Source organism: Fundulus heteroclitus, unplaced genomic scaffold (assembly GCF_011125445.2).
Source record: "Fundulus heteroclitus isolate FHET01 unplaced genomic scaffold, MU-UCD_Fhet_4.1 scaffold_91, whole genome shotgun sequence".
Classification (NCBI taxonomy): Eukaryota; Metazoa; Chordata; class Actinopteri; order Cyprinodontiformes; family Fundulidae; genus Fundulus; species Fundulus heteroclitus.
Genome location: NW_023397373.1, coordinates 704,398 through 731,774, shown reverse-complemented (window position 1 = coordinate 731,774; position 27,377 = coordinate 704,398). Strand labels below are relative to the sequence as shown.

The following is a 27,377-nucleotide window of genomic DNA, read 5'->3' as shown; positions in this document are numbered from 1 at the left end:
GTTCTGGTGAGTTCTTTTTATTTAGAGCTTAATTTTGTGGGAGATCAACAGGTGTTGGGAGGGTTGCCAGCCGGACGTGGCGGCGCTGCAGTCGCCGCCCTTCCATCAGCCAACCCAACCCCATCCTGCCTATTTTCTGCTTGAAATAAATTACATTTACATTATTTTTAGCCGGCACACAACATTTTTCCATTGATTCACCTTCAACACACCATCTATTTTATACTTTGTCTTCCAGCCCTCCAAGTATTTTTTAATATTAAGAAATATATATTTCTATATTTATATTTATTATAATAACATTTTAAATTACTTGGATCAATCTGATACATAAACTTTTTAACCTCTCTGGGATTCCCTTCCTAGTTTGTGCTGAACCCATCCTAATTACTTTTGCGTTGTGTTTATCTACCTTCCGGGACCCTTAATCCTTTTTTTTTTTTTTTTTTTTTTTACTTTTCTTTTAAGCTACTGTTCAGGACTTTAACCTGAGTTTATTTTAGCTACCTTTTAGGACTTTTAACCTGAGTTTCCTCTTTTTTTATGTACCTTCCAGGACTTTAACCTGCTTTTCCTTGAATTATACGACGGACTGAAAACCGGTCGTATTGCTCCGAGGGACTCAAACCTCTCGATTTAACTTTTCTGGGATTTTTTTTAATCACCCGTTACAAGGGACTTAAACCGCTTGCACAACTGTTTGGGGAACTTTTAATCACCCGAAACCCTGAACGACAGACTTTAACCGATCGCTTTAAAACTTACGTGCTGTGGTGTGCTTTTCTCCCGGTCGGATCCTGTCAATCCCTCGTTGGCGAAAGGAGTTAACCTATGACGCTGGCGTAGTGAGGAAGTTACCTCCCGGGACTTTAGACAGGTCCTTAACTCAGACCACCGGTGGGTTTCAGCGCGTTGCTCCTCTCGTCAGCGAGCTGATATGTTGGGATCCGCATCACGGCACCAGGCTGTTAGGGTTATTAAAGATAACCCCTTTTATCCTAGAACAAAAACCACACAACACATGTTTAGACTGTTCTATAGAAAAGGACAGAGGATAAACCCAAACGGAGAACTTCTACTCCCTGAAAGTCTGGGGTCGTCTGTGCCGGGCCATCTCTGTTCTTTTGCCTTTATTGTCACACATCAAAGAAGGGTCAGGAAGATTCAGGAATTTACAACATGGGGGTTGAAAACAAACATGGGGGTTGAAAAGAAACAAGGGAGCAAGCTTTGTTGCGGCCTTATCTGGGAGAACCATTTGTTCTCCCTGTCTAAGGTTAAATACAACAGAACCTTCCTGAAAGCAAACTCTTAGAACAACCCAAATGCTGTAACTTGATAAAAATAAAATGATTACATTCATATTTTTCCAACAGTTTTTGTTTCCTCCCTAATGTAATTATTCCTACCTGATGTCATCACTTGTCTCTTCTATCACTGATCTCATGTCTGTCTCCTTCACCCCTTGTCTGTGGCGTTCTCCGCTAAGTCATATGGTCAAAAAAAGCATTATATTAGTTGTGAATAATACAGATCTTAATACAGTTTTTAAACACAATGTTTAAAGGAGAAGTCTGGTCAAAATCAGAATTCAAACTGCTGAAAGTACTTGAAATATAAAATTATTACATACTGTTCAATAAATGTTAAGCTTTTTTTTATTTGAAGGTCCTTTAATTGGGGCCGTCATCTTGGTGAAGAACAGTACTGCCACCTCCCAGTATGTGAGGTTTTTTTTTCGCGGGATCGACTGTAGAGCAAGTCCCAATACCCTTTCTGTCCCCTTGTAAATAAATATCTGTTTTCTTGCCAAAATATTTTTTTAACCTCTTAAACAAAGATAAACATGGTGTTAAGCATTTAAATTTAAATTAGACTTAGACAAACCTAGGGCTGGGCAAGTTAACGCGTTAATTTCGCGTTAATTCATTAGACTATTAACGGCGATATTTATTTTATCGCGCATTAACGCATGTTGCTCACGTGCTTTCAGTCAGTGTCAGTCAGCAGCTGTCACGGCAGCACTCTCCTGCTCCCCCTCCCCTCTCGTACATGGCTCAGCGGCGCCAGCCAATCAGCACGCAGGCTCAGCCTGGCCCGCCCACTCACCTCTCACACAAACTTAACACACAAACAGTTGAGAGAGACCGCAGCAGCGAAAATACATTAACAGGGGAAGTAGCACCGTTTGGCTTTATTTTAATACCGTAAATGAAATCAAGCTGTATGTTTTGTAAAAAGCCGGTTCATTTCAGTGGAAACACAACAAATTTATCTAAACACGTGAAAAAACATGAAAACGTCGAGCCCCAGAAACGGAGAGAGGAGACGAAACTTCTCTCATTGCCCCGACAGACCCACAGACGTCTCTGACTGAGGCGTTTCAGTCCTCCAGGGAACATCCAGGTAGATCAGTGGATGGATGGATGGATGGATGGATGGATGGATGTTACTGGAGCCCACACATAACATGTAATTAAGATCTTGAAAGAACCCAGGCCAGTACATATATTAAAAAGTGTTATTTCAGATAAGATAACATTAGCTAATCCTTTTTTTATTCCACGACGGGGAAATTTATAGGATTAAAGCAACAGGCAGGTGCACACAACACAGACAAAATTACATAAGGATTGAAATATATAAGAGGTGGATTAGCGAAAAAACACTGAACATAACATTATTATTATTATTATTATTACTATTATTATTATTATTATTATTATTATTATTATTATTATTATTATTATTAAATTGTAATAATAAAATAAAAACCACAAAACGGTCAACAGTTTCATGATACATCAAGCTTAGGGACTGGCTAATATACAGCAGGTCAAAAAAGGCCATATTTTGGCTGCAGTGCTTGCTGTTCTCTTATGAAGAAAAGATCAACTAGTGCACTAAATTCAATAGATGGGTTGAAAATATCCAGTATAAAATAAGTGCTACAAATGTTACAACACTTTTGTTCATATGGCAGCAGAACATTAAAATAAAAGTGCTCTTTACACTACTTTTGAATTCATTCTTGGAGTTTGTAAATACAATGCGATTAATCGCGATTAATGGCGATTAATCACAATTAAATATTTTAATCGTTGCCCAGCCCTAGACAAACTTTATTGTCATTTTGTATGCAGAGTGCGTACAGAACGAAATTTTGTTTGCATACTAATACAAATTGCATACGAATGCAAATTAATGAAAATTTTACATTTTAGAGACATAAAAAGACAACAAATAAGCATTAAAGTATGGTTTATGGGTTGGGTTCTGCAATGTTATGAGTATAAAACTCATCTTTAGAACCAATCTGTGTTCAAAATGATGATCTGCACAGCCTAATCTACTTCCAGCAGTTATCAGTTATTGCCAGTGATGGGAATAACTGATTATTACTAACGCTGTTACTTTTTTCAGTAACGAGTAATCTAATTACTTTGACTGTCACTATAACGCCGTTATCATTGCCGACACCCCGTTACTGCACGTTACTCAAGTCGTACAATGAACTTTTTTTTCACTTCATGATAGGACTTGTGCGCATGTTGTCATGAGAGAAGGGAGGATGAGATAATTTCTCAGTAGTGATGGGTCCGGCAACACCGATGCGTCGGCGCATGCGTCGAGCTCGTAGAGCAAAACCTGTCGATGCGCGTATCGCTATGGGAAAGTCACGTTACTGACTGACGCGCCAAACTGTTTCTGTTCCCTCTAAACTGCGGGCGAAAAAATGGCTGATCTACACTGAGTAGAAACCTGCTACTCTGAGTAGTTCTTCCTCCCCTTGTCATACTCAGCATGTCCGATTTCAGAACAGTTGATACCAGTCAGGTAACTAAACACAGCGCCCGATCAACCATTGAACGTGAGCACGAGCATGAAAAAAAGCCCGATCACTGGAACGCAAATAACGTGATTCACCATGGCAATGACAGGAAATAAGCTTGGAAGTGCCCATGTCCTGCGAGTAGAATTAGAAATCTTTAAAGAAGGAATATGGACAATATTAAACCATAAGAAACAATGCCGTTGCTGCTGAAAACCGCAATTGTTGAAAAAGACAATGCATGCGTGATATGAAAGTTATGTAATGGAGAATTAAAGCTGTTTTCCCCACACTTCACTGTTCACCAGAAAAGGGGAGTGTGTGTGCGTGGGGGGGGGAGTGCATTGAAAGGACATGGCAGCAAAAGAATTGTAAAAAAAAAAAGGAAAAAAAAAAGCCAGAAACGAAAAAGTAACGCAATAGTTACTTTTACTGGTAACTAGTTACTTTTATAGTGGAGTAACTTAGTTAGTAACTCAGTTACTTTTTGGGAGAAGTAACTAGTAACTATAACTAATTACTTTTTCAAAGTAACGTGCCCAACACTGGTTATTGCAACCGTAAACTGCAGAAAATACGGCCAGATAGGCTCATTCTGAGTTTTCTCTCTGCTGCTGTCAGGAAGGCTGCAGTGCGTTATGAGGCGGAGGGATATTTCGGCGTCACTTAGATTAGAGCCCAAAAACAATCGACCTCACTTTCAGAAACAAGCCCAAAAAAAAAAACTGTATTTTGCAACTCGTGAAAGTTACAAGTGACTTTAGAAAAAATAAGACCAAAGTTGCATAAAATAAGTGGGCTTCACAACAGTGAGCATACTTTCTAAGTGTGTCGTATCCCTCCGCCGCTCTGATCGGGTAAACAAATGTTCCGGCAAATTCTGCATTATAAAAAAGGAAAACATACCAAAAATCCTCGCTCTAATGTCATCTTGAAGACATTCTTCTTCCAAATGTTGGCTGCAGACGACGTGTTTTCTCTCTCGCCAGAAGTTAGATGGCAACTCCTCCGTCTTCACGTTGGTAATCCAGCGAAAAAGCCCATGGTGGATGATGAATCAGAAAGGTGAAAAATATGTTTTTACCACTTTTACCCAATGTATTGTTACATCCAACTGCCATGCACGTGAGCATTGTTGCTTTAACAATAGCTCTCGCGAATTTCAATGAAGTCCTCTGGAAATCCGAAATAATTGTTTCTGTTCGCAGCTGTGTACAACAACTCCTATTGAGTTTGCTTGTAAAGCGCGGCGAACTGCCGTCGCCTCTCGGCGATGTTGTGTCACAGCATGTGATGTCAGGCAGCCATTACTGCCCATATTTGGACAGTAATGGCTGCTGATGATCCAGACGACAATTTGTTTTTTCTTATTAATGCAAAATTCATTAACACTAGAATTCCCAGGGATACGAGAATTTTCGTCAGCCTCCAGTCCCCCCGACAGTACTTCACAACTCATGAATCCCTGTTCAGATGTAAATGCCCCAATAGCCCTGTCGTTGGAGAACCATTCCACCCCCTTCAGTTTCGGTTTCAGCTCAAGCCTCTCTGTTGACGAGTGTTTTACCTGAGAGCAGGGGGAAAAATCCTATTTGTAATCAAATATAACTAGGTCTACGCTATCAGTGTCGCCAACACCAGAATGATTTCAGACAGCGGAGCGGAGCCACCCGCGCAGCGATCAGCTGATAACTGATCAATGAAAATGCTGCATGTGCTGGAATGCTTTTATATTTTAGTATTTATACAATAATGACCACCTGCCCTATTTACTAGGGGGCAAATATAACTCAAGTAACGTGTGTCGTGTGTGTGTGCGCGCGCACACACAGAGACACATACACACACGTGTATATATATATATATATATATATATATATATATATATATATATATATATATATATATATATATATATATATATATATATATATATGTATATGTATGTATATATATATATATATGTGTGGCGGGGGGAGGATGTGCTTGTACGGTACCAAACGGAGACTGAGCGCTTTGGAAACTTTGGCTATGTTACAAGACATGCCAGACTGTGATTCTGATGGCGAAAACGTTGACTTAAAATTTGGTAGCTTTCATTGCTGTTCTGTTTATGAAGGCAGCACAGGGGATTGTTGACGCCATGCGGGATTTGTGGTCCAAAGACTTTGGGAATTCACACATCAAAGCCACAATGCCTCGAAACCAGTTTCAAGACATAATGAACAGGGGCAGATTTAGGAAATTTGGGGCCCAAGGCAAAGAAAGGCATGGAGCCCTCTGAATTGTGAAGACTACACATAAAACAGACCCATTATATACAGATACAAATATTTTATTAGAATAGATATACATTATTTTTTCTCCTTTTTTTCCCTCTCTTATACCTTTTCTTGTTGTTTTCCTCTGTTTTCTTTTGTCCTCTTTTCTAGTAGACAAGCCATGATCTGCTTATTTGTTCTCCATTTTTCATTTGAATGAAATAATAGCTAGAAGTAAATCTGCGCCCGTCTCCATTTCTTGGCAAGATCCTGTTCTTCACCTGGAGCGGTCCTCTCAGTACTAATGAGCAGCGTGCTCAATCAGACAGCTGATTGGCCAGAGCTGGGTCATCTTCAGGAAGTATACTGTGCTGACTGCTTACCAGCAGAGTGGATGATGCTGGACTCTGTCTGGTGGAACAACATCATTCTCAAAGCCTGGCTGGATAATCGGGGCCCCCAGGAACTTGGGGGCCCTAGGCAACTGCCTTGTTTCACCTAATGGTAAATCCGCCCCTGATAATGAAATATCTGCGCTTCAACAACAAAGACACTCATTTGGAACGTGTGAAAACGGACAAATTTGCTGCTATTTCAAACATCTGGCAACAGTTTGTACAGAACTGTGTGTCCCACAGTCCAGGGCAACATATTACTGTTGATGAGCAGTTATTTCCATCAAAGGTTCGTTGTCCCTTTCTGCAATACATTGCATCCAAGCCTGATAAATTTGGAATTAAGTTTTGGATTGCAGTGGATCTGGAAACAAAATACATGTGTAATGCTATCCCCTATTTGGGAAAAGATCCCTCCCGCTCCACAGGAGAAAGGCTGTCTGAGAACGTTGTTGTGAAACTGATGGAGCCAGGACAGGACTGTAACTATGGACAATTTAATGAACTTTGTTAGAGGTTTATGCAGGAAAAAGCAATACAAGAAGAAAAGATGAGACAGCATCGTGAGATGAAGAGACGTTCTCATGGTAAAACAACACAGTGCCAGGTGCACGCAATCTCTGCAACAGGAACCACAGCACTGAGCGTTGTGTGCACTGCACAAAGTATACCTGTCGCAAATGCAGGAAGGACTCACTTTGGGTTTGTGGAAACTGCTAAATGGGACAGTGCTTTTCCTTGGGTGAAATCAATGTTACTCCAATACTGAAGTCATACTGTTTGTCATTTTCTAAACTGAAATGTTGAATGACATGAAAAGGCGAGACAAGACAAAATACAATTATTCTCTAAGTTGTTCTTTCTTTCACATAGTGAGCTTTACAATATAAATGAGTCTGTTGGTGAATGGACAATATAAATAGGCTCTGCCTTGCCTTGTTGGAAAAGCATGTCTATGACCTGCTCTCAGTTTAGGAACTAGGACCCGTCACAGGTTATTTGAATTACAATCGGGATAGTTAGCAAGGTAGAGTGAATACACTAACTAAAAGAGGGGAAGGGGGCTAGCAAGAAAACTGAAATTCTCTGGGACGTCTAGTGTTAAGTAACCACAAATGTATTAGTTTTAGGTATAGTTAATGATCCCCTGACTTGTTGTTCCTTGTTGACCGGACTTCCCCTTTAAACATTATTGCTTGAGATTAAGTAGCTGTTCTGTCACTTCCACCTAATATTAGGCCAACCTTTCCCCTGTCTGTCCTGATTCTTCCTCTTTCATCTTCTCTTCTTTCTCTCCATCCTCACAGCTGAATGACATTAAATATGCATCCCCTGTCGCGGGAGCGCGCCTCGCTCTGTACAAATGAATATCGACGGAAAACAAATTAAAATACGACCAACGGAGCGACTTGTTCTTATATTAATTATATAAAAACGTCTAAATGTACTTCTAGTGTGAAAAAAACTGTGTGTATTTGGCAGATTCGTTTACAAAAGTACGGGTGTTATGAACAACATTAAATCCAAAGTTTTTATCCGAGGTACGGCTGATTTATTTTATTTGTCACACACAACAATAAACCGTGAGAGCCGACGTGAGTTTTGAAACTGCAAAGCTTTTTCTTAAGCGGAAGATCAAACGTGCAGAAACAGCACAGCGTTCATATAAATAAATAAAGGCTTGATGAAACTCAGCCTGATTCACCAATCAGGTTATAGATCTACAATGATAAACAAACCCATAGATTAATGTCTAACAGTGTAATAATTCAGTGAATAACTTAACTTGTAGTGTTGCCTAATATTACATGTAATATGTTTATGTTACAGTTACACTTTAAACCACCCGGGAGCTGGTTGCCAGTTTGAGCTTGCCGTCCAATATGGCGGACGCGCTGAGTAGTCACGTGAGCGTGACGTCACCTGAAAACCCCCCATTGGTAGAGTCAATTCGTAGAAGTGTTTTAATAATTCTTATTACATGTAGCCATGTACTATTAAGTAAAAACTGACATTAATAATACTTTTAAAATCTATATATATTTTGACTTTTCCCCTCCACATCTAGGGAGGGCAGCGCCCGAGCGCCCCCTATGGGCCAGCCGCCACTGCTGCACAACATTTGCAAATTTGCACATGTGCATCACTGCATCACTGCATCTCTATCTAGCATTACAAATGCTGCCGAACTCTTAGTTTCTAAATGCATTCTTGCATAAATGCCCTTTGCACAATCGATTCTGCACATACAAATGTTTTTTAGAAATACTCATCTGTACACTGATTTTTTTCTCCTGGATTGTTTACATTTCAATTGTTTACTTTTAAATCATTTATCTCATTAGTTCATGCTGCGTCTGATCCTTTAAAATGAGGTAAATAATCAACAAAAGGTAGCCTGATGGCATGAGGCATTGTAGAGTTTTTTTTAAAATCGTATAAGAGAAAAAATAAAAATGTAAAACCTTAAATAACCACTTTCTACTCATCATTTACAACCCCCTCTGTCTTTGTCCCCATTGTCTTTTCTATTTTCTAGATGAGGGCATAAATGGTAGATTTTTCTTAACAAAAAGAAGTATGTTTTCTTTCTCACATCCAAGTCGGTTTGTTCTTTTGTCAATAACATTTGCAGCAGCAGAAAACCAACGATCACTGTCTATGCTGGTGCAAGCAGAGGCAAGCTCTGGGAACCGAGTTTTATTGTTATTCCAGTACAACACGGGGCTCTCGGACCGTGGAATTGTGAGCTCCGACAGATAGACTTGGATATAAAGAAATAGAACAACCAAAGAAAACAAATTTAACATTACTATATTTGGTTTGTCTTTTTAGTTGCTTTCTTGCAGGATTTCATCATACATTGGCTGCAGGAAAATGTTATCTGCCTTGGGTTACATCTCCTGTGGCTCCTCAACATTTTCTTCTGATGTTGCACATCTGACCTTGTCGTGCAACACTTTTGTTGCTTCCCATTTTTTAGGGCTGAAACACTGCTCTATGTAGGGTGCTTTTTGAAGTTTTAACTCCATGATCTAATAGACCAGTTCATTGTTATTGTTTTGATGCGGGTTTTTCGCGCATGCGCGCCGGATTGGTAGGCAAAAGGCGAACACAAAGGCGGACGCAAACAGCGAAACTGACGAGTTCTCCACGTATTTTTCTTATTTAGTTAACGTATTACAAGATCGTTTTAAGAGTAAGTTGATGGTTGATGGTATCAGGTTGCCAGATCCACACAGCAAAAGCCTGAAGGGACGGAGCCAGTCTGTGAAATGCTGGCCAAGTGTCCGTACCGCCACATACAGCTGCCTTATACTTCGGTAAAGTTAGAAAGATATTCACAGATTCGGCTTTTCCGGATCAATAACTCATCGGCGGATGATTTATTCTACAAAACAGACACCTCTCTGTAACCACAGCAAAGCAGACAGTGAGCTGCAACCGTAGTTTCCTCAAAACGAGTCTCCCACCGCGCAGGGAGAATTACATTGGACCCAGGCCAGTACAGACAAGAGAGCATGGAAGCATGAAACCACTGGACCTGCCCGGTAGGTTAAAAAAAATTGTTTCACTACAGATTATTTTGGTGTTTTTGTCTTCTTAAAATGGGTGGGGGAGTCGGCGACATTGCAGCGTAAACACAGAAGTACTAGCGCCCGTGAACGGGGGCGTAATAGAGGGGCTGCCTCTCCAGACAGCCGCTTCTGCTGGTAGAAGCGGTAGCAGAAGCGGCTTCTCCGGCCCGTGTAGCGATCGCCACCTCCCCTCCGCAGCTATTTAAGTAGAACAATGACTAGAGCAGAATTAAGTTGTATTTACCGGAGATGAAGTGTAGGCTGCAAATTCTGTCGTAGTCTGATGTCTCCCCCAGTCCATTGGGAGTGTCTGCCTGCGCTCTTTTGAAAATATCCATTTCTTTCTTCGGTAAACGACAGAAACGTACATCCAACGATTTGGAATGCCTCTCTGTGCAACCGGGAACACAACAAGTCGTAGGCATTGTTTAGATTCCAAAAATAAACTAACTAAAAGTACACTCTAAATCACCCGTTTTGTCATGTAGTAGACGAGAGCAGCTGTGCTTTTTGCCTACCCCGCGGGACCCGGATGTAGCGCTGACGTCACGCGTGAACTACCCTATACAACAGTCCTATTTAACAGATGTTTTAAGGCTTCAATGGAGGGGATTACATCAGCTGCAGTAGGTGAAGCTGTCGAGCGCTATAAATTTCATCACTTTGTCCTTAAAATCTTTAGCTTTTTCGTTTTCTCTTGAAAAGATTATACAGCTTTCACATGTCTTCTGAATGGAGACATCTAACCCTCTGTGGTGTTGCTGTTTTAGCCTTAGCACTGTCTGCTGCTGCTGTGGCTTCCTCGTATTCTTTTGATGTTGTTTCGCCAAATATATCTTAAATCGTGCGTCAGTTCAGGCTGCAATCAAAATATTTTCTTATGTGCATAATGTGTTTCCATGTTTCCTGCAGATGTTAAGCAAAGGCTGATTGTTAAAGAAGCTTCTTTAGACCACAGACCTCCTGCTGACCTGCATGACCCAAAGCCCCCCCACATACAGGAGGAACAGGAGGGAGTCTACATCAGTCTGCCAGGAGAGCAGCTCAATGGGAAGGAGGTGATTAATGCCATCAGGTTTCCAGTCTCTACTCCTCCCATTAAGAGTCTGGATGATGAACAGTCTCTGCTGCTCTCACAGCTTTATCCAGACCAGATTAAAGGCAGAGAGCTTCCAGAAGAGAATGATGAAGAAGAATTCATCAGGATACAAGATCATGGAGATGCTTCCATTTCTATAGAGACTGAAGACACTGAGGAGGATGAAGAGGACAGTGATGTAGAACACCCTCTCTCTGAGCTAAAACACTTGTCAGACTCTGGATATAAGAAATGTTCTACAGAGAAGAAAAATGTGGACTCACGACGGAAAGTCCAGACTCGAGGGAAGCTTAGCTGTGATGACTGTGGCAAAACATTTATTGGAAAATCCGCTTTAAACACACACATAAGATTCCATACAGGACAGAAGCCCTTCTCTTGTGATCTATGTGGAAAACGATTTAGCCAAAAACAATATTTAAACAGACACATGAGAATCCATACAGGAGAGAAGCCTTTCTGTTGTGATGTATGTGGAAAAAGATTTAGCCAAAAACAATATTTAAACAGACACATGAGAATCCATACAGGAGAGAAGCCTTTCTGTTGTGATCTATGTGGAAAAATATTTAGTGAAAGAGGAACATTAAACAAACACATAAGAATCCATACAGGAGAGAAGCCTTTCTGTTGTGATCTATGTGGACAAAGATTTTGCCAAAAAGGAAGTTTGAACACACACATAAGATTCCATACAGGACAGAAGCCCTTCTCTTGTGATCTATGTGGAAAACGATTTAGCCAAAAACAAGATTTAAAAAAACACATAAGAATCCATACAGGACAGAAACCTTTCTGTTGTGATCTATGTGGGCAAAGATTTAGTGTAAAAGGAAGTTTAAACACACACATAAGAATCCATACAGGACAGAAGCCCTTCTGTTGTGATCTATGTGGAAAAAGATTTAATGAAAAAGGACAATTAAAAAAACACATAAGAATCCATACAGGAGAGAAGCCCTTCTGTTGTGATATATGTGGAAAAAGATTTAGTTTAAAAAGTACTTTAAAGACACACATGAGAATCCATACAGGAGAGAAGTCTTTCTGTTGTGATCAATGCGGAGAAAGCTTTACTCACAAAATAAGTTTAAACACACATGAGAAACCATACAAAGCAAGACAAGGCAAGTTTTTTTGTATAGAACATTTCAGTACAAGGACAACGCAAGGGTCGTTACATGATGAAAATAAAGTAAATTAAAAACGGCAACACATTTGGAATAAATGTAGGAAAAGCAAAACAAAATAAAAAAAGGAAAATGTAAATTAAGAGCAAATATTAATGATTTTATAAACAATAAAATCTAATATTTTGAACTAATGATATTTCAGGTAACTGTTTAAAACAGTCAAAAGCAATCCTAAACAAACAGGAAGTTTCTTTTTCCATATAGGTAGAATATAGGACGTCAACTTGCAAGTTGTGAAGTGCTTTGGGGTCATCGGACTACTTAAACTGCTATACAAGTACAAGCCACTTACCAGATTAGGTTTTAATCAGTGGTCTGGAGGGTTGATACGCTGATAACAAGTATGTGATGTATTTAGGTGCTAAGCCATTCAGGGGTTTTATAGACTAACAGAAGGTTTTTAAAGTATATTCTCTGAGATCCAGGTAGCCAGTGGAAGGACTTTGGAAACAGGTCGATGTTCTCTACTTTCGTAATCTAAGTGAGGACGCAGGCAGCAGAGTTCTGGATAAGCTGCAGCTGTCTGATCCACTTTTTAGGAAGACCTGTGAAAATACCGTTGCATTTTTTGATTTGACTAAAATTAAATGCATGGATTAGTTTTTCCATACCCTGCTGAGACATCAGTCCTTTAATCCTGAAATTGTTCTATAGGTGATGGAAGGCAGACTTTGTAATTTGATTCAGACGTCTTTGGAAAGTTTTTATACAAATGGATGAATCTATAGACATTTCCACTGCTGCTCAACTGATAGCTCTGGTGCTCTATCCCTGGGAGGGAAACATTTTGTAGGATTTTTGTTTCTGCAAGGAGGTCTTGGGCTGGACAACTAGTGAGGAAATATTTAAGCTAGTTGATGCTTTTCTGACTGAAGTGAGACTGTCCAGGGAAAAATTTCTCTGTTTGTACGGATGGCTCAGCAGCGATGACCGGCCCAAAGAGTGGAGTTGAAGCGTGGATAAAATCCATCAATCCATGCGTTATAGTGTGTGGGGGGAGAGACAGGCTCATCCTTCTCAGGTTATTGATGTCACTGATGAATGGCTTGACTGTGTGTAACAAAGCCTGAAGCAGATATTCATGAGAATGTTTTGTAGTTTTTCTGCCAATAGTTTGAAAAATCTTTATTTTTTATTTATTACAAAGTTAACTGCAGTGATAGCTGTATTGTCCATCCATTTTCTGACCCACTTAATCCCTCATGGGGTCTCGGGGGTTGCTGGTGCCTATCTCCAGGCGTTCACTGGGCAAGAGGCGGGGTTCACTCTGTTGCCCTGCAACAGACTGTTGCCAGTCTGTCGCAGGGCAACAGAGACAAACAGGACAATTTAGAGAGACCAATTAACCTAACAGTCATGTTTTTAGACTGTGGGAGCCGGAGTACCCGGAGAGAACCCACGCACCCACAGGCAGGACATGCAGAAAGACCCAGGGTTGGACTCGAACCCAGGACCTTCTTGCTGCAAGGCAACAGCGCTACCCACTGCTTCACTGTACTGTGCTAACATGTAACCAATTAAGTCTTTAATCTTATAAATGGACCAAATAGGGTTCACTAGAATTTATTTCTTTTATTCTCACAGCTTTATATTTTTTTGTTATTTGAAGAAAATATCCTGTCAAGATATAACTTGAATAATTGTCTTCTGTAATTAAAGCGTTAAAATTGTTATTTATTCCTTTAGCATATTAGTTAGTGATGGACTGATAGTGGTTTTTGAAGGCAGATGCTGATTATGTTGACATCAGTCTATCCTCTGTGCTGCATTTTTTTTGGGCGTATTCCTGAAGAATATATTGCCTTTTATTTCTTTAGATGATAAAAATGACACAATTACAACAAATATTGCACAACTCAACTAGTTTTAACAAACAACATTAACAATATAATAAAACAGAACATTAACAATGAGAGGGAGCAATGAATATCTAATATTGGGAGTATTTATATATTTTTTGAAAACATACATAATTCCTGATGTATTTAACTGTAAAAAAAAAAAAAAAAAGCCTTAAATCAGCATGAAGAATCTAAAGGGGTCCTTAGAAAAATGTTCCCCCTGCTAAGGGGTCCCTGGCCATTAAAGCTTTTAGAACCCTGCATTACTGCACCCAGACTTTGGGCCTGATCTGTGGTTACTAGCGGAAGACACTTAAGCTTTGTACAAAAAAATTTAACTTCTGTTTTGTTTTTATTCAACTGAAGGAGATTTTGGCACACAACAAAATAAGCCCACAACATGATGCTACCAACCCCTGTTTCACAGCTGGGTTGGTGTTTTCAGGCTTGAAAGCTTCTGCCTTCTGACTACAAATCTAACAATGGTCCTTAAGGCCAACCAGTTGAATTTTAGTGTCAGTAAACCACAGGACAATATTAATTTCTTTGTCCATGTGTGTGATTGCAAACTTCAGTCTGACTTTTGTTTCTTCCTGCCAGAGTAGCCTTTCAGCCCATGTCAGTACAGTACTTGTTTTACTGTGGATAATGAGACACTCTGACTCGCTTCAGCCACATCTTCACAAGGTCTTTTGTTCTTTGGTTGGTGTTCACATTTCAGGCCACAATATTATGGCCTGAAATGTGAACACTGATATCTTGGCTGATTTCTTTTGACCGTACCATTAGAAAACATTATTTAGATAAGAACTCTTTAGCTTTTAACTTGAAAATTAAGCATATTGTCATTGTTGTACACATTTTTTATTTTGCATGTGTATACACATTGTTCTTTTAAAAACAAAACCTATGTAACTTTACAGCCCTCAGATCAAAACCTTTGAACACAAACCTGAATGTCAATAACCCTTAGCTGGAACAACGCTACTTGTCAATAAAACTGTTCAATCTGCCATGACGTTGTTGGATGAGCCTGTGCTGTCTTTCTCCTGGATATTGTCCTTTAACACTTCAGTCTGAATGACAGACAAAAGGCTTGGGACACATTTGTAGAGGTGAAATGTAGGCTGTAGTAGTATGTCATCAGATACAGCAAAGCTTCACCAAGGTTGTCTTTAATTATCCTGTAATGATTTGTGGGGAGAAGACTATTTTAGATAAAAGTAAATCTAAAGGTTTAGCTCAGCATTTTGTTAAAGTCCATAGTTCAGACAAGTTTAGTGGTAAAGAAAGAAGAGCAAGAAGGAAGACAATAGCAAATAATGTACATGTTTGAAGATGCTGATGATTATGATGATATGATTAATGCAGCATTTATGTTACTGGAGATGAATAGAGCTATAAATAAATTAAAATACGGCCTGACGGTGACGTCACGTGCGCGTGACGTCACCGTCTCAAGAGCAACGCCCCGTCTCAAGAGCAACGCCCCGTCTCAAGAGCAACGCCCCTTTTGCCGCTTAGGTAGGGCAGACAGTTACAGAACGCACGGAGTACCCAGCTATTACAAGCGCAACAGAACCAGCGATATGACCGACTTTGCAGCCATTATACTTTCCCAAGACGGTGTCCCAGGCGCACAGTTTACTGGTCGCACTGTCGAAGAACACACCAACCTTCAGCTCAAACGATGGCTTGAGTGTCGAGGGTTTAAAAAGACTGGAAAACGGGGCGAGTTGATGAACGGTAAGCTTTGTTTTTTTTCTCTGCGCGGCGATCATGGCGGCGTCGGCCGTTTTTTTTTTTTTGTTTGTTTGCGGTCACCGTCCAGGAATCGGTATATGTTTAATGTTTGTCTCATTTGAAATGTTTTTGAGTAGGCTATCCTGGTAGCAGGGTATCATGTTAGCGCCTGCTACCATGACAGCCTATATGCAATCATGGTAGCAGGCGCTTCTTTATTAACATGTCGGTCACCAAAATACTCTTACCTTGACTTGATGTCGCTGGAATTGGGTCAGGATGTTCTTCGGTTGGGCCCTTTCCTCCGACAAAATGCTTGCTACATATGTAGGCCGACCGCACCGGTGTACCCAGCGCACACATTTCTCCTTGGCACTCTTGAATTTCGGGAAAGTAATGAACAAAACATCCTTCATATGCGGCCAATCAGCGTACCTCGAGTCGCTGTTGCACGTTCCATAGCAACAATGCTTAAAAACCATGTCTTAGATTTGGAAAAAGCAGTCCTTTTAACGAGTAAAACCTAGGCTAACGCACGTCTCTTTTAAAGCAAAACAGTGGCGGGTTTCCGGAGTTTGCCCCACTGCGTACCACGTGATGTGACGTTACGTTTCTAAAAATAGCTCGCTCGCGGTACCCCATTGGGAGCAATATTTAACCTGAGTAGAACTCTAAATGTGTTGTAAGCAAAGGAATTTCACACATCCACGCAGAGACAGCCTCTCACAGCAGGATGCCCTGCTATAGATTCAGACTTCACCTCAGTCCCACCACCACTTATTTTCTGGAGACGCTGGAGGAGTGGGTGATTGGTGAGACCAGCCACCATGCAGGCCACATGAGGCTAAAGGCTAACAAGGTGAGTAAATATGCTTTCTGTGAAACTCATTTGCTGTCACTTCAATGGAGCAACAAGAGGGGTAAATTCTCGTTGTCCTCTGTGGAGCGGAGGACCTGACTTGCATCTGAGTACTGCCGGCTGAATCAGAGTTAAGTCTGCAGTCTTAGACTCTGCGTCAGACGCTGGAATAAAGAATCTGTCCATGCCAAAACCTGCCTTGTTTTGCGTCCTCAGGACTCGAGTTGGAGGAGTCAGCGGAGTACCTGTGTGTGGCAGTATGCCCTGTGGGCTCTGAACGCACCACACAAGTGCCTGAATCTGATTGGTTGTGGCACTGTCTGTATATAAAGGCCCTCCCTCACCTGGCGGACATGATGTTTTACTTCCGGTTCAGACCTTGGTGTTTGCTGGTGCTGCACGCCAGCTGCATATTAATGCACGCTTGAATGATGCGCTTAACGACATTAATCTCTGATCGATCTTTCTTGTGGTAAGAAGCTTTTCACCCCCTTAATGTCCGTTAGCCTAGCTTTAGCTCAGCTTTACCTGTGTACCCAGGTGGCCCGTACAAACTGCCTGATTCCCCTCCCTACCTGAGGCACTATATAGAGCTCAGTGGAACGGCCAACTCGTGGTTTTGGTGGAGGACTCTCCGGGTGGTGGTACTCTTTCTGGTTTGGTGCACGATTTTCTTTTATTCTTGTTTGCTGCGTTTCTTTTGTAGGTCACTATCCTGGTTTGCACTGCCATCTTTAAGTTGTGCCAAACTGTTATTCCAATGTGTGAGTGGTTTCAAAGTAGTATGTTTTCTCAAATAAAATAAACAGTTGTGCAATAAATAAAATTATTGATTTGGGTGAGATTGTCTCAAGCCTCATCTGTAGCGGCCCTGTGTGTCATAAAGGTAACTTTATGTAGAATTATTGCAACCTTATATTTATTAAATTAGTGGTCTTAAATTCAAATTGCCCATTTGGATCACACTGGTACTGCCACACATGTTCCCAAGCTGAGTGCAAAATCTGGACTTAAATCACCTGCTGCATACCGGGGACTCGACTACGACCCGGGGCCTGCTCCGACCGCGTTTTGGCTAGCTCAGAGCTACATGTCTGCTGCTGAAATGACCAACGTTTTCCTGGAGTACTGCTTTCCCTTGGATGGCCAAAGTGAACCAGACTCACACCGAGACACCGACAGGTTTGGCAGAGAAATAAACATGGAAAGGTAAATGGTTTATTTAGAAGTTTACATAATGCACTCTCACCGTTAGCCTCGTTAGCATTATTTGAACTATGTCATTGCTGATGTAACTTGAGTGTGTTTTTATGGTGTTAACAAACGTTATCTCCACAAGGGTTTTATACACTGATGAGATATTGTTTGTGTTATCCAGTCCGCTTATTACAACTAAAATAAAGGCAAGCTTTTTAAAGTTGGCGCCGAATGTCCGCTAGCCTATGCTATTAGCTTCCAGTAACTTCCTCTTCCCGGGTGTACAACTAGAATTCATTTCAAATGTAAGGTTTGTTTTTCGCTTTGCTCCACCATGCTTCTGTATACTCCTAAATAACTCCCTGACTCACTCCCTAAAGGCTCTTTTTTTTTTCTTGTTCAACAGTTTTTCAGGTCACTGGTGATCCAGGGTTTGTTATTAGGGAAGCATGTCAATGTTCTGGTGGGGATGATGCTGTCCATACAGAAGTTCATATAGTCAGTCTCACACTCAGATATGGCATTTATGTCCCCTCTATGTGGCTGGCAAAGAGAAACCCAATTGGTAGTTTCAAAACAACCCTGTAGGGTAAGGTGACCAGATTCCTAAAATCAAATCTGGGGACATTTCTTGCTCGTGGATAAAAATCAATACATCTAATCAAGATGAAATTAGGAAACGGGGACAGTAATGGTTTCATTTATTTTTACATGTTTATTAATATTTAAACAATAAAAATCAAGTGTAAAAGACAGGAATGTGCCTCTCCAGACCTTTAGTGCATCCTAAGATTAATAAAATCAATAAATAGTGTTATTAATAGAAACTAGAACTGTGTCTCTGGGTTGGGGCAAAGTGGTGGGAGTGGGAGTGGAGGGGTCCAGAGTGGTTAGCAGGGATTTTCAATTTTGTGGGGCTTAAAGAGCTCTGCCACCCCCTAAGGGGAAAGTGACATGAGGAAAAGAAAAACCAGTAAATACAAACATTTAGCCTGTGGCTGTCTGTGGAGACAGAGTCCCCCAAATTTCAAAAAAGTGCAACAAATACTCATTCTGTTCACGTCTACATACCTATGAGAAATAGTTTTTTCTGCGTTAACATCAAAAAGTAGCAGTCAAGCCCGCTGGTAAAGGATGATATATGTTTCTTACTGTCAACTGACCACATAAGGGTTCTGTGCATCACAAAGCAGATTAATTTCTCCCATAATGGGCTATAAGCACATAGAGCACATAGTGCATAGAGCCTGTTTGGAACAAGACATTGTCCAATGGATTGTGGTGATGTGAGGTAAAACAAAGGCACAGACTTGGAAAACCCCTTGACATGAATGCAAGTGATTTTGTGTGTAGTGCAGCATGAGCATGTATAAACTTACATAAAGTGTGTATAACTACATTATGTGTATGTGTATGGTAGTAGCTGATGTGTGAGTATATTGTTTGATCCTTTAAGGTGAGTTAACTCCGGTCAGTGAGTCAGCTAACATGAGATCATCTCTGGTTTCTTCAAGGCGTTCTGTGTCTGAAGAGCCATCAGCCCCGGTATCCAAAGGTCTGGATAAAATAAGAGGAGAAGAGGATATATTATGTGCAGAACTGAAATTTTTAAAACACAAGAAAAAAAAAACTAAACTGCCTCTTTATTGTGCCACAGCTAGGGAAGTGCAGTGAAACTCATGTTCAGTGCAGAGACTCAGAAAGAGGCTATATCCTCAGACAATTGGGCTTCTCAGCTCAAACCTGAGTATATTATGTCAGAGCTTTATCACTTGAACTTTATTAATACTCTAAGTAAATATTTCTCACTTCTCGTCAATCATTCTTTACATCAATATTCCTATTTTCCTCCACTCTCATTTAATCTCCTTACTGTCTTCCTATTCTCTTCCTTTCACCTCTTGTATCAATCTTACATTATTCTAAAACAGAGACATTATATATTTAACATCACTTCCAAAAACATTAGATTGTACAACATGAAAATGTCCAATTATTATTATTATTATTATTATTATTATTATTATTATTATTATTATTTCCTCTGATTAAATACAAAAAATGCTAATTAACACAATACTAGGAGATACAAGCAAAAACAACATAATAAATTAACCTTAAACAGGCAGTTATCTCTTCCTCCATCGTTCTCAGATCATGTAAATATTTTCTCATTCAGTTTTCCTGTTACTGACTCCTATTTTTTCATGAGGAACTTTCATAAATCAGAACTGAGCAGTAGAAAAGGTAAACCTAAACCTGGAAGTCTATGCTCATAAATCACAACCATAAATCAGCAAAACAACTTGTAATAACTCTACAAATAACTAACTATCTGAAATATAAAGTAAAGGTCACCAATCAGTTCTAAAACATCTTTAGACAAACCCTTGTTGATCCCTGGAGAACCAGCATACCAGATTAGCGCCTTACAAAGAGTTTTCAATCATTCTGTTACATTTTATCTGAGTGTCTTTTACTCATGTGAGCAGCAACTCGTGGTCTTGTCTTACTTTTTATTGATTATTTTTTAACCTGGAAAAAAAAAACATTTCTCACAGGATCAGCTTGATCCAAATAAAATGAATCGATTAACACACTTACCATAACACAGCAGCTCCCCATCAGTTGCCACCAGTTGACGACTTTTCACTTCTTCTTCTTCTTCTGTTTTAAAAGTGGTGCGCTCGTCTTCTTCTTCTTCCTCTTCGTGTTTTAATGGCATCTGACATCCAAAAGGATCATTACCGCCATCTAGTGGTGCGCTCTGTTCCTCGTCTTTATATTATCAGCAGCGCAACCGGCTACCGCAACACATTTTCCCCCTCGGTAAAATCGGGGACATTTCCGGGGACAGCTTTAGCCGGGGACAGGTGGTCCAAAACGGGGACAGTCCCCGGAAAACGGGGACGTCTGGTCACCCTACTGTAGGGCTCTGTCAGCTTCCTGTGACCACTTTCTCACAGCCCTTTTTGTTGCAGGTAGTCTCTTGACAAGGGGTTTATAATCTGAGCAGAGAAAAACAAGGTTGTGATCTGATTTACCCAGAGGAAGTCTTGATTTGGAAATATATGAATCCCTGTTTAAAGGCAGTAAATATCTGATCATGTTGTTTCTACCTGGAAAATAGACATCTTCTTTCCATTTTCTGACCCATGCCTTTCTCCAGCTGTGGATGGAGGCGGTTTACACCCTGAACAGGTCACCAGTCTATCACAGGGCAACACAGAGACAGACCGGACAAACAACCATTCACGCACACACTCACACTTAAGGACAATTTAGAGAGACCAGTTAACCTAACAGTCATGTTTTTGGACTGTGGGAGGAAGCTAGAGTACCTGGAGAGAATCCACGCACCCACAGGGAGAACATGCAGACTCCCTGCAGAAAGACCCAGGGTTGGACTCGAATCCAGGACCTTCTTGCTGCAAGGCAGCAGTGCTACCCATTTTATTTACAGATGACTCAGCAAGGCAGATGTAGTATTTTTAGATACAGATTTTTTGTAGTAAATTCTATTAAATGAACACGACTCAAACTAAGTCCTTAAAAGATAGGGAGCATGTTGCTGTTCCAAAGAAAAAAAGTAATATGCAAGATTTGACATGGCATGGGAACACCACAGTGAAGATGCAGGAGCTGAAACAACATGGAGTCATTGATGAGGGCGATGGAAGCTCAACAGCAGGGTAAGTCGTTACAATATTTTAAGTTTGTTCCGTTTCAAAGTGAGGAAACGAGGACAGGGCTTGTCTCAGGGCTGTGAGCAGAGTCCTGAGTGCCTGAAGTCATTCTTCCAGCTGCCGCGTAAACATCAGTCTGGTAGCTCGTAAGGCGGCTCTTAGTTTGTTAGCTGGTTAATGACAGGAGCTTGTTTACATGCCCAACTTTCCCTGATTGGATTGAAACGTGTTCAGATTAAAAGGAAAGAAAGTATTCTGAAAGCACCGTTTATATCGGCTTAAAATCATAATTTCATCATGACGTGTTTATTGCACCAAGATTTATTCATAGTAGAAACTCTCTGACGTTAGCAGAGTGGTTGAATTTCCATAAAACAACCGCAGAAGTTCTATACTTCTTCATGCAGGAAAAAACCAACAATAAAGGCATAGGTGTGTTGGTTCTGGCTGTTCTGAGCGCACAGAATGGACCTGCAGCTGGTTCTGAGATGGTAGAGAACTCCTGCTGTTGCTGTGGAGAGGAAATGATGATCATCCCAAAATGTTCTGTGCTGCAGCTCCATCCTCCACATGCAGGCGCTATAAGTTCATGAGTTTAGATGGACGCTGATCAGATTATGGATCATAAGATAAGATAGTCTTTATTGATCTCACAATGGAGAAATTCACTCGTCACATCGGCTCATACAAGAAGGTTTAATTTTGAGTTAGGAAGGCCTTAAACTAACTTTTCAAGAATCAAGTCTTTATTGTTTTTATGTAACCAAAATTAAATATTGGTGAGACACTCAGAATGATAAGAGGCAGGCAGATATGAGACATGAGCATCCCTAAAGGACATTTTCAAAAATGTTAAAACTCTCAGATAAAATAAAAACTATTAGATATCTAAAACCCTTTTTGACTCTCCAAAGAAATATTAGAAACATTTAAAGAATAAATGTTCTAAAATATGTAGAAGGACAAATGTAGCATGTAGTATTTCCATAAATGCAGCTTGTGCCGAAACAGTCTATAAATGGGCTGCTGGTTTATTTAATATTCAGAAGTGGTGCTTTTGCTCTGCTTTCATTGTTATGCCCAATTATTTCTCCAAGGTGCACAATGGTGAGATTCAGCCAAACCACATTTAACACCGATTATCTCCTCTGTGAAGAAAAGTCAAACTAAGGGGTTTTTTGTCGTCTCCACAGATGAGTTCAGACTTTCAGGATAAAAGCTGAAGACGTCTCCCTCTGCTGCTGTTCCTGCATCCGTCTTTAAGGCTCCAAGCCCACTTCCCTGCTGCTGGTTCTGCCCGTACGCTCTGTGTTCCCTCATCATGTTCAGGTTCCTCTAGTTGGGTCAACTAACCTCCTTCACTCTGCTGACGACTAACAAAACTCAGTTTTTACCTGTTTTATTTTCTATGATGAAATGTGACTCTGCATGCCATGCTGGCCTTTAAATGCTTAACTCTGAGGTTCTGGACTAGTCCAAAAAGAAAACCTATTTCTATTTATGTAAACATGAAGTAATATACTGAGGAAAAATAAAGTCTTTTTCTGTAAGAACTGGGCTCCTGGTGGTTTGAAGAGCTTCAGTGGGTTCATGAAGCAGAGCCGTGTGGGGAGACTCTGCAGGTGATGATCTGTGGAGCAGAACCAAGAGCCTTCAGACCAACAAACCACCTCCTGATCAGCCCTCTGCCTCAGCTGGAGCTTCAGCTTCTGGCTCGTTTTTGGACTTTTTTCCTGTTTTGACCAAAATCTGTAATTTTTATGAGACAAATGGTGCCCGAAAACTCTTTCTGGTGTGATGAGCGGTGGCTCAGAGGAGTAAGAAGTGAGCTACAGAGTCACAGGTTGCAGGTTCACCTCCTGGACTAGACCACTTTTACCTCCATTTTCCCTCTATTGGAAGCAAAAAGCAGCAAGATGCCATCTGGAGTTGAACCTGCAACCTTTACATAACAGTCAGCCAACCAGCATGTCTTCTTACTCCCTGAGCTACTTGCTCATCTACGTAAACATCCACGTTTCTCGTATTTGACTTAAATTTCGGGGTGTTTCTGCAAAAAGAGGCGTCGACATCCCAAAAAGGGGCGTCGACATCCCAAACCTTCGTCTCCTCCTGGAAAACAGCCCAGCAGGTCCAACCAGAACTCTGAGCAGCTGGGTTCTGCTCCACAGCTTCTGCTCTGGCTTCACTTCAGAAGCCAGTTTCTCCTCAGAACATGAAAAACTGTTTTTTTATTTTCATTTCTCCCAGTCTGTCCTCACATGCTGGAAATGGTCCATGTTTTAAAATGATCAGTTTAACTCTTAAAATCTTTCCATCCAGTACTTTGAGTTTGAAGCCTGAGAAGGTGCAACACCGCCTGGAGCTCTGATTCTGGTCCAGTTCATGAAATACAGATAAAATAGGTGGATATTTGCTAAATATTGAAGAGCTATTCACCTGGTGAGGAAACAGACGTGTTGAAGAGGAATAAAAGTCTAATTTAAATCAAGTTACAATAGTTATGAATTTAAAAAAGGTTAAACTTTGAATTAGCACTAAAAAAAGGGTTCTGAAACTTTTCAGATATAGATAGATAGATAGATAGATAGATAGATAGATAGATAGATATCTAGATAGATAGATAGATAATTGTTGCGCATCTTGTAAAGTTTCACAAATAGGGAAATATTTAATCTTTTTAGCACATCAGCAGGAAATCATCTCACATCCCACTCTGGAAACCCTGCTCTAAAATATACAACAGATCCAGTTTTTAATAAATTTATATCAACTTAATGCAAATATAAAATAAAGTCCTATAAGCCAGAAAACCTTTGAAAGCATTTATCTCAAGTTAAAATAATAATAATAGTAGTAGTTGTTACAATAATAAAAAATAATGAAATTAAAAGTCATGCAGTTAGTTTTCCATTGTTTTATGGAGCGCTGTGCTTTATCACCAACAACCATGGAGAGGCTGGTTCTGACCCGAGGACTGGAATCCTGCACAGCTTGTTCTGCTGGCTTTGGGAACTCAGACAAAGAGGAACACAGGAGAACGTCTTCAGGGCTCTTCAGAAACAACCCAAGGTAAAAAACTATCTGAGTCTCGGGGTCCTGAGAGGAACCAGCCCCCCACACACTGTACCCAGCCTGTGTGGTTACTGGGTCCCAGTCACCAAAACATGCAGACATCTCACTGATTCTCTGCTGGTGTCCTCGTTTCCCAGTGAAGCAACTAAAGAGTCCCCAGGTTTTAGTCCTGCTGACTTAGTGTTTGGACATTCACCTGCTGCTCCACTTAAAGCCCTGAAGAGGAAGTTTTAATTCTGACTACTGGATCAAATCAAAGGGTTGCTCCATGTGCTTCCTCCATCCAGACCAGGGCAGGTCAAAGGTCAGACTGTCAAACAGGAAGTAAAGGCTTCCACTTCCTTTTATAGGGCGGGGCAAAGCAGGCTCTAGTAGCAGGGCTGGATTTCTGGGTAACTGAGGCCAGAACACGTCTCTACAGTCTGTCTGTCCATCTGATCCATGAAGAAACTGAAGCTGACATCAGGGGACACCAGAATCACAGCTTTGTCATCAGAACCTTCACAGTGGAGCAGCTGCTCTTTAGACCAGGGTCTCAGGAGAAACCTGTCTCTGATGGTTTTACTCTGAATGGAGATCAAGAAATGTTGGCTTTTGTTCTTCATTTGGTTGTCTGAGAACTTTACACTTTAAAATCATCATGTCCAACAATTTATCAGCAACCAGAACTTACCAGAACCATTTCAGCTTAACTTTGGTTTCATGTTGTAGTGACCATTAAACAGGTCAACACTTGTTTCAAGCTTTTTATCGTTGCTTTTCCTTGTTAGCTTGTTAGTCTTCAGGAGCCTTCAGAGAAATGAGCCTACAGACCACACAGAATACTTTCTACAGACTGAGCTGTTTGATCACACAGCTGAAACACTTTCCCTCTATGACCAGTCTTTGTTTTCACTAAGTCACTTCACAGCGTTAGAGTTTAAGTAATCTGAGCTAAACAAGTGTAAAGTTGCAGGAGGTCTCACATTTAGTGCACATTATTTTACACATTTTATCAGGAGAAACATGAATGAATAATACATGTTAATCTAAACAGACTCTGCAGCCTGTGGAGGAAAATAAAGAAGGTGCTTAAAGTCTGTGCAGGGTCCCAACTCAGTTACTGTCTGCAACAACTACCCCGTCCACTAGAGGGAGCACTGATACTTCCACCAGCTCTGCTTCAAAGTTAAACAGGAAATAACTGCATTCACTGGTTTTATCAGACTGTCAAATCTGTAAAACAACAAAATAAAGCTATTATTCAGCTTGGTTTATTCTTTACCTATTGGTTTAATATTTTGGTTTAATTCTAATTTTACTTTACAGATTTTACCCAGCTTACCCTCTTTCTGCGAGGCTTCTAGTAACTTAAATGTTCTTCTAATTCCTGAATCTATTTGTTTTCTATCTCCTTTTTATGAGATTAGAATGGAATTATTTTCACGTCAATGATTTCCCTGCCTCCCAGAGGTTAGATGCTGAGGTCCCTGGTTGATCATTGTATTCCAAATATGAAGCCCACTCTGCTTTAAAATATTTGATAAATGCTTCATCCTTAACCAATGATGTATTAAATTTCCAGTTTTTGTTTTGTGTGGTTACTTTTTTATTTATTAGGGTAATAGAAACTGGAGCATGATCACTGACAGCAATTAGATGTATTACAGCATCTGAAATGTCAGACAGCAGCAAGTTTTTGGCAGTGGGCAGGGGTTAAGGTTCTTGCTCAGGGACCCAGAGTGCAGGCACTGGGGATCGAACTGGGTACTTGCAACCTTCTCAGAGCATAAGCACACTGCTCTAACCACTAGGCCACCACTCCCCATGTATCAGAGCTCTGATTACCCCGTATGTTCCTAACAGAGCACTTCGCTCTCAGACTGCAGGTCTGCTGGTGGTTCCTAGAGTCTCTAAAAGTAGAATGGGAGGCAGATCCTTTAGCTATCAGGCTCCTCTCCTGTGGAACCAACTCCCAGTTATCAATATCTGCTTTAGGCTTTGTTACACAGTCAAGCCATTCATCAATGACATCAATAACCTCTTGAGAATTAGTGAGTAGGATGAGCCTGTCTCTCCCCACACAGTTTATTCTTGGAGGCATGGATGACAAACAAACTCTAAGATCATCTTCCACTTGTAAACAAGCTCTGCATTTGTTCTTCATTACAGTCAGAGTTGAAAATGTTGATTCACAGAGGTAAGTGGTTGGAAACGTGTCAGGTTCAAACACCTAAAACATTCATTAAACAACACAAGGGAAGAAAGACAACAAGCTTTAGTTTGGTTTTATTTGAGAGGAGAACAGCAGAGATGTGCTCAGTTACAACTCCTTACTGCTCTGAAAACACACCCTGTGCTTCCTCTCTCTTTATTGTGTTCAGGGAGGTCCCTAATTAGAAACCATTTATGATGTGACATTCAAGATAATACAACGCCATTCACACAGTTCAGTTCAGGTCTTAGAAAAAGAGTTATAACCCTGCAGGCCTTCTGCAATGATAAGAGAGACAGTTGAAAAACATAGTATGAGGTAAGATGAAGCATGGTATATGTTCCAGTAAATAAATGACAATAATAATAAACACAATAATACATAAGAGAGATATTAGTCATCTGAAAAACACTTTAATGTCTGA

General features: G+C 40.5%; 1 protein-coding gene and 1 long non-coding RNA gene across 3 annotated transcripts; one reads left to right on the top strand and one right to left on the bottom strand.

Annotated features, from left to right (window-relative positions):
- Positions 1–651: 651 nt before the first annotated feature.
- Positions 652–1,595, bottom strand: LOC118562418. 2 transcript variants are annotated; one of them, XR_004930608.1, is made up of 2 exons: positions 1,410–1,595; positions 652–1,128 (listed from the first exon to the last, which is right to left on the bottom strand). It is a non-coding gene; the product is annotated as an uncharacterized LOC118562418 (long non-coding RNA). The 2 variants fall into 2 exon arrangements; XR_004930609.1 differs by having other exon boundaries at positions 652–998.
- A 6,776-nt stretch (positions 1,596–8,371) lies between these two features.
- LOC118562422 (gastrula zinc finger protein XlCGF8.2DB-like) lies at positions 8,372–12,108 on the top strand (the record flags this gene model as incomplete). The annotated part of the gene is made up of 2 exons (XM_036134795.1): positions 8,372–8,387; positions 11,324–12,108. Coding segments are annotated over exons 1-2 (801 nt in total), but the record flags the coding sequence as incomplete, so codon positions are not given.
- Positions 12,109–27,377: the final 15,269 nt, after the last annotated feature.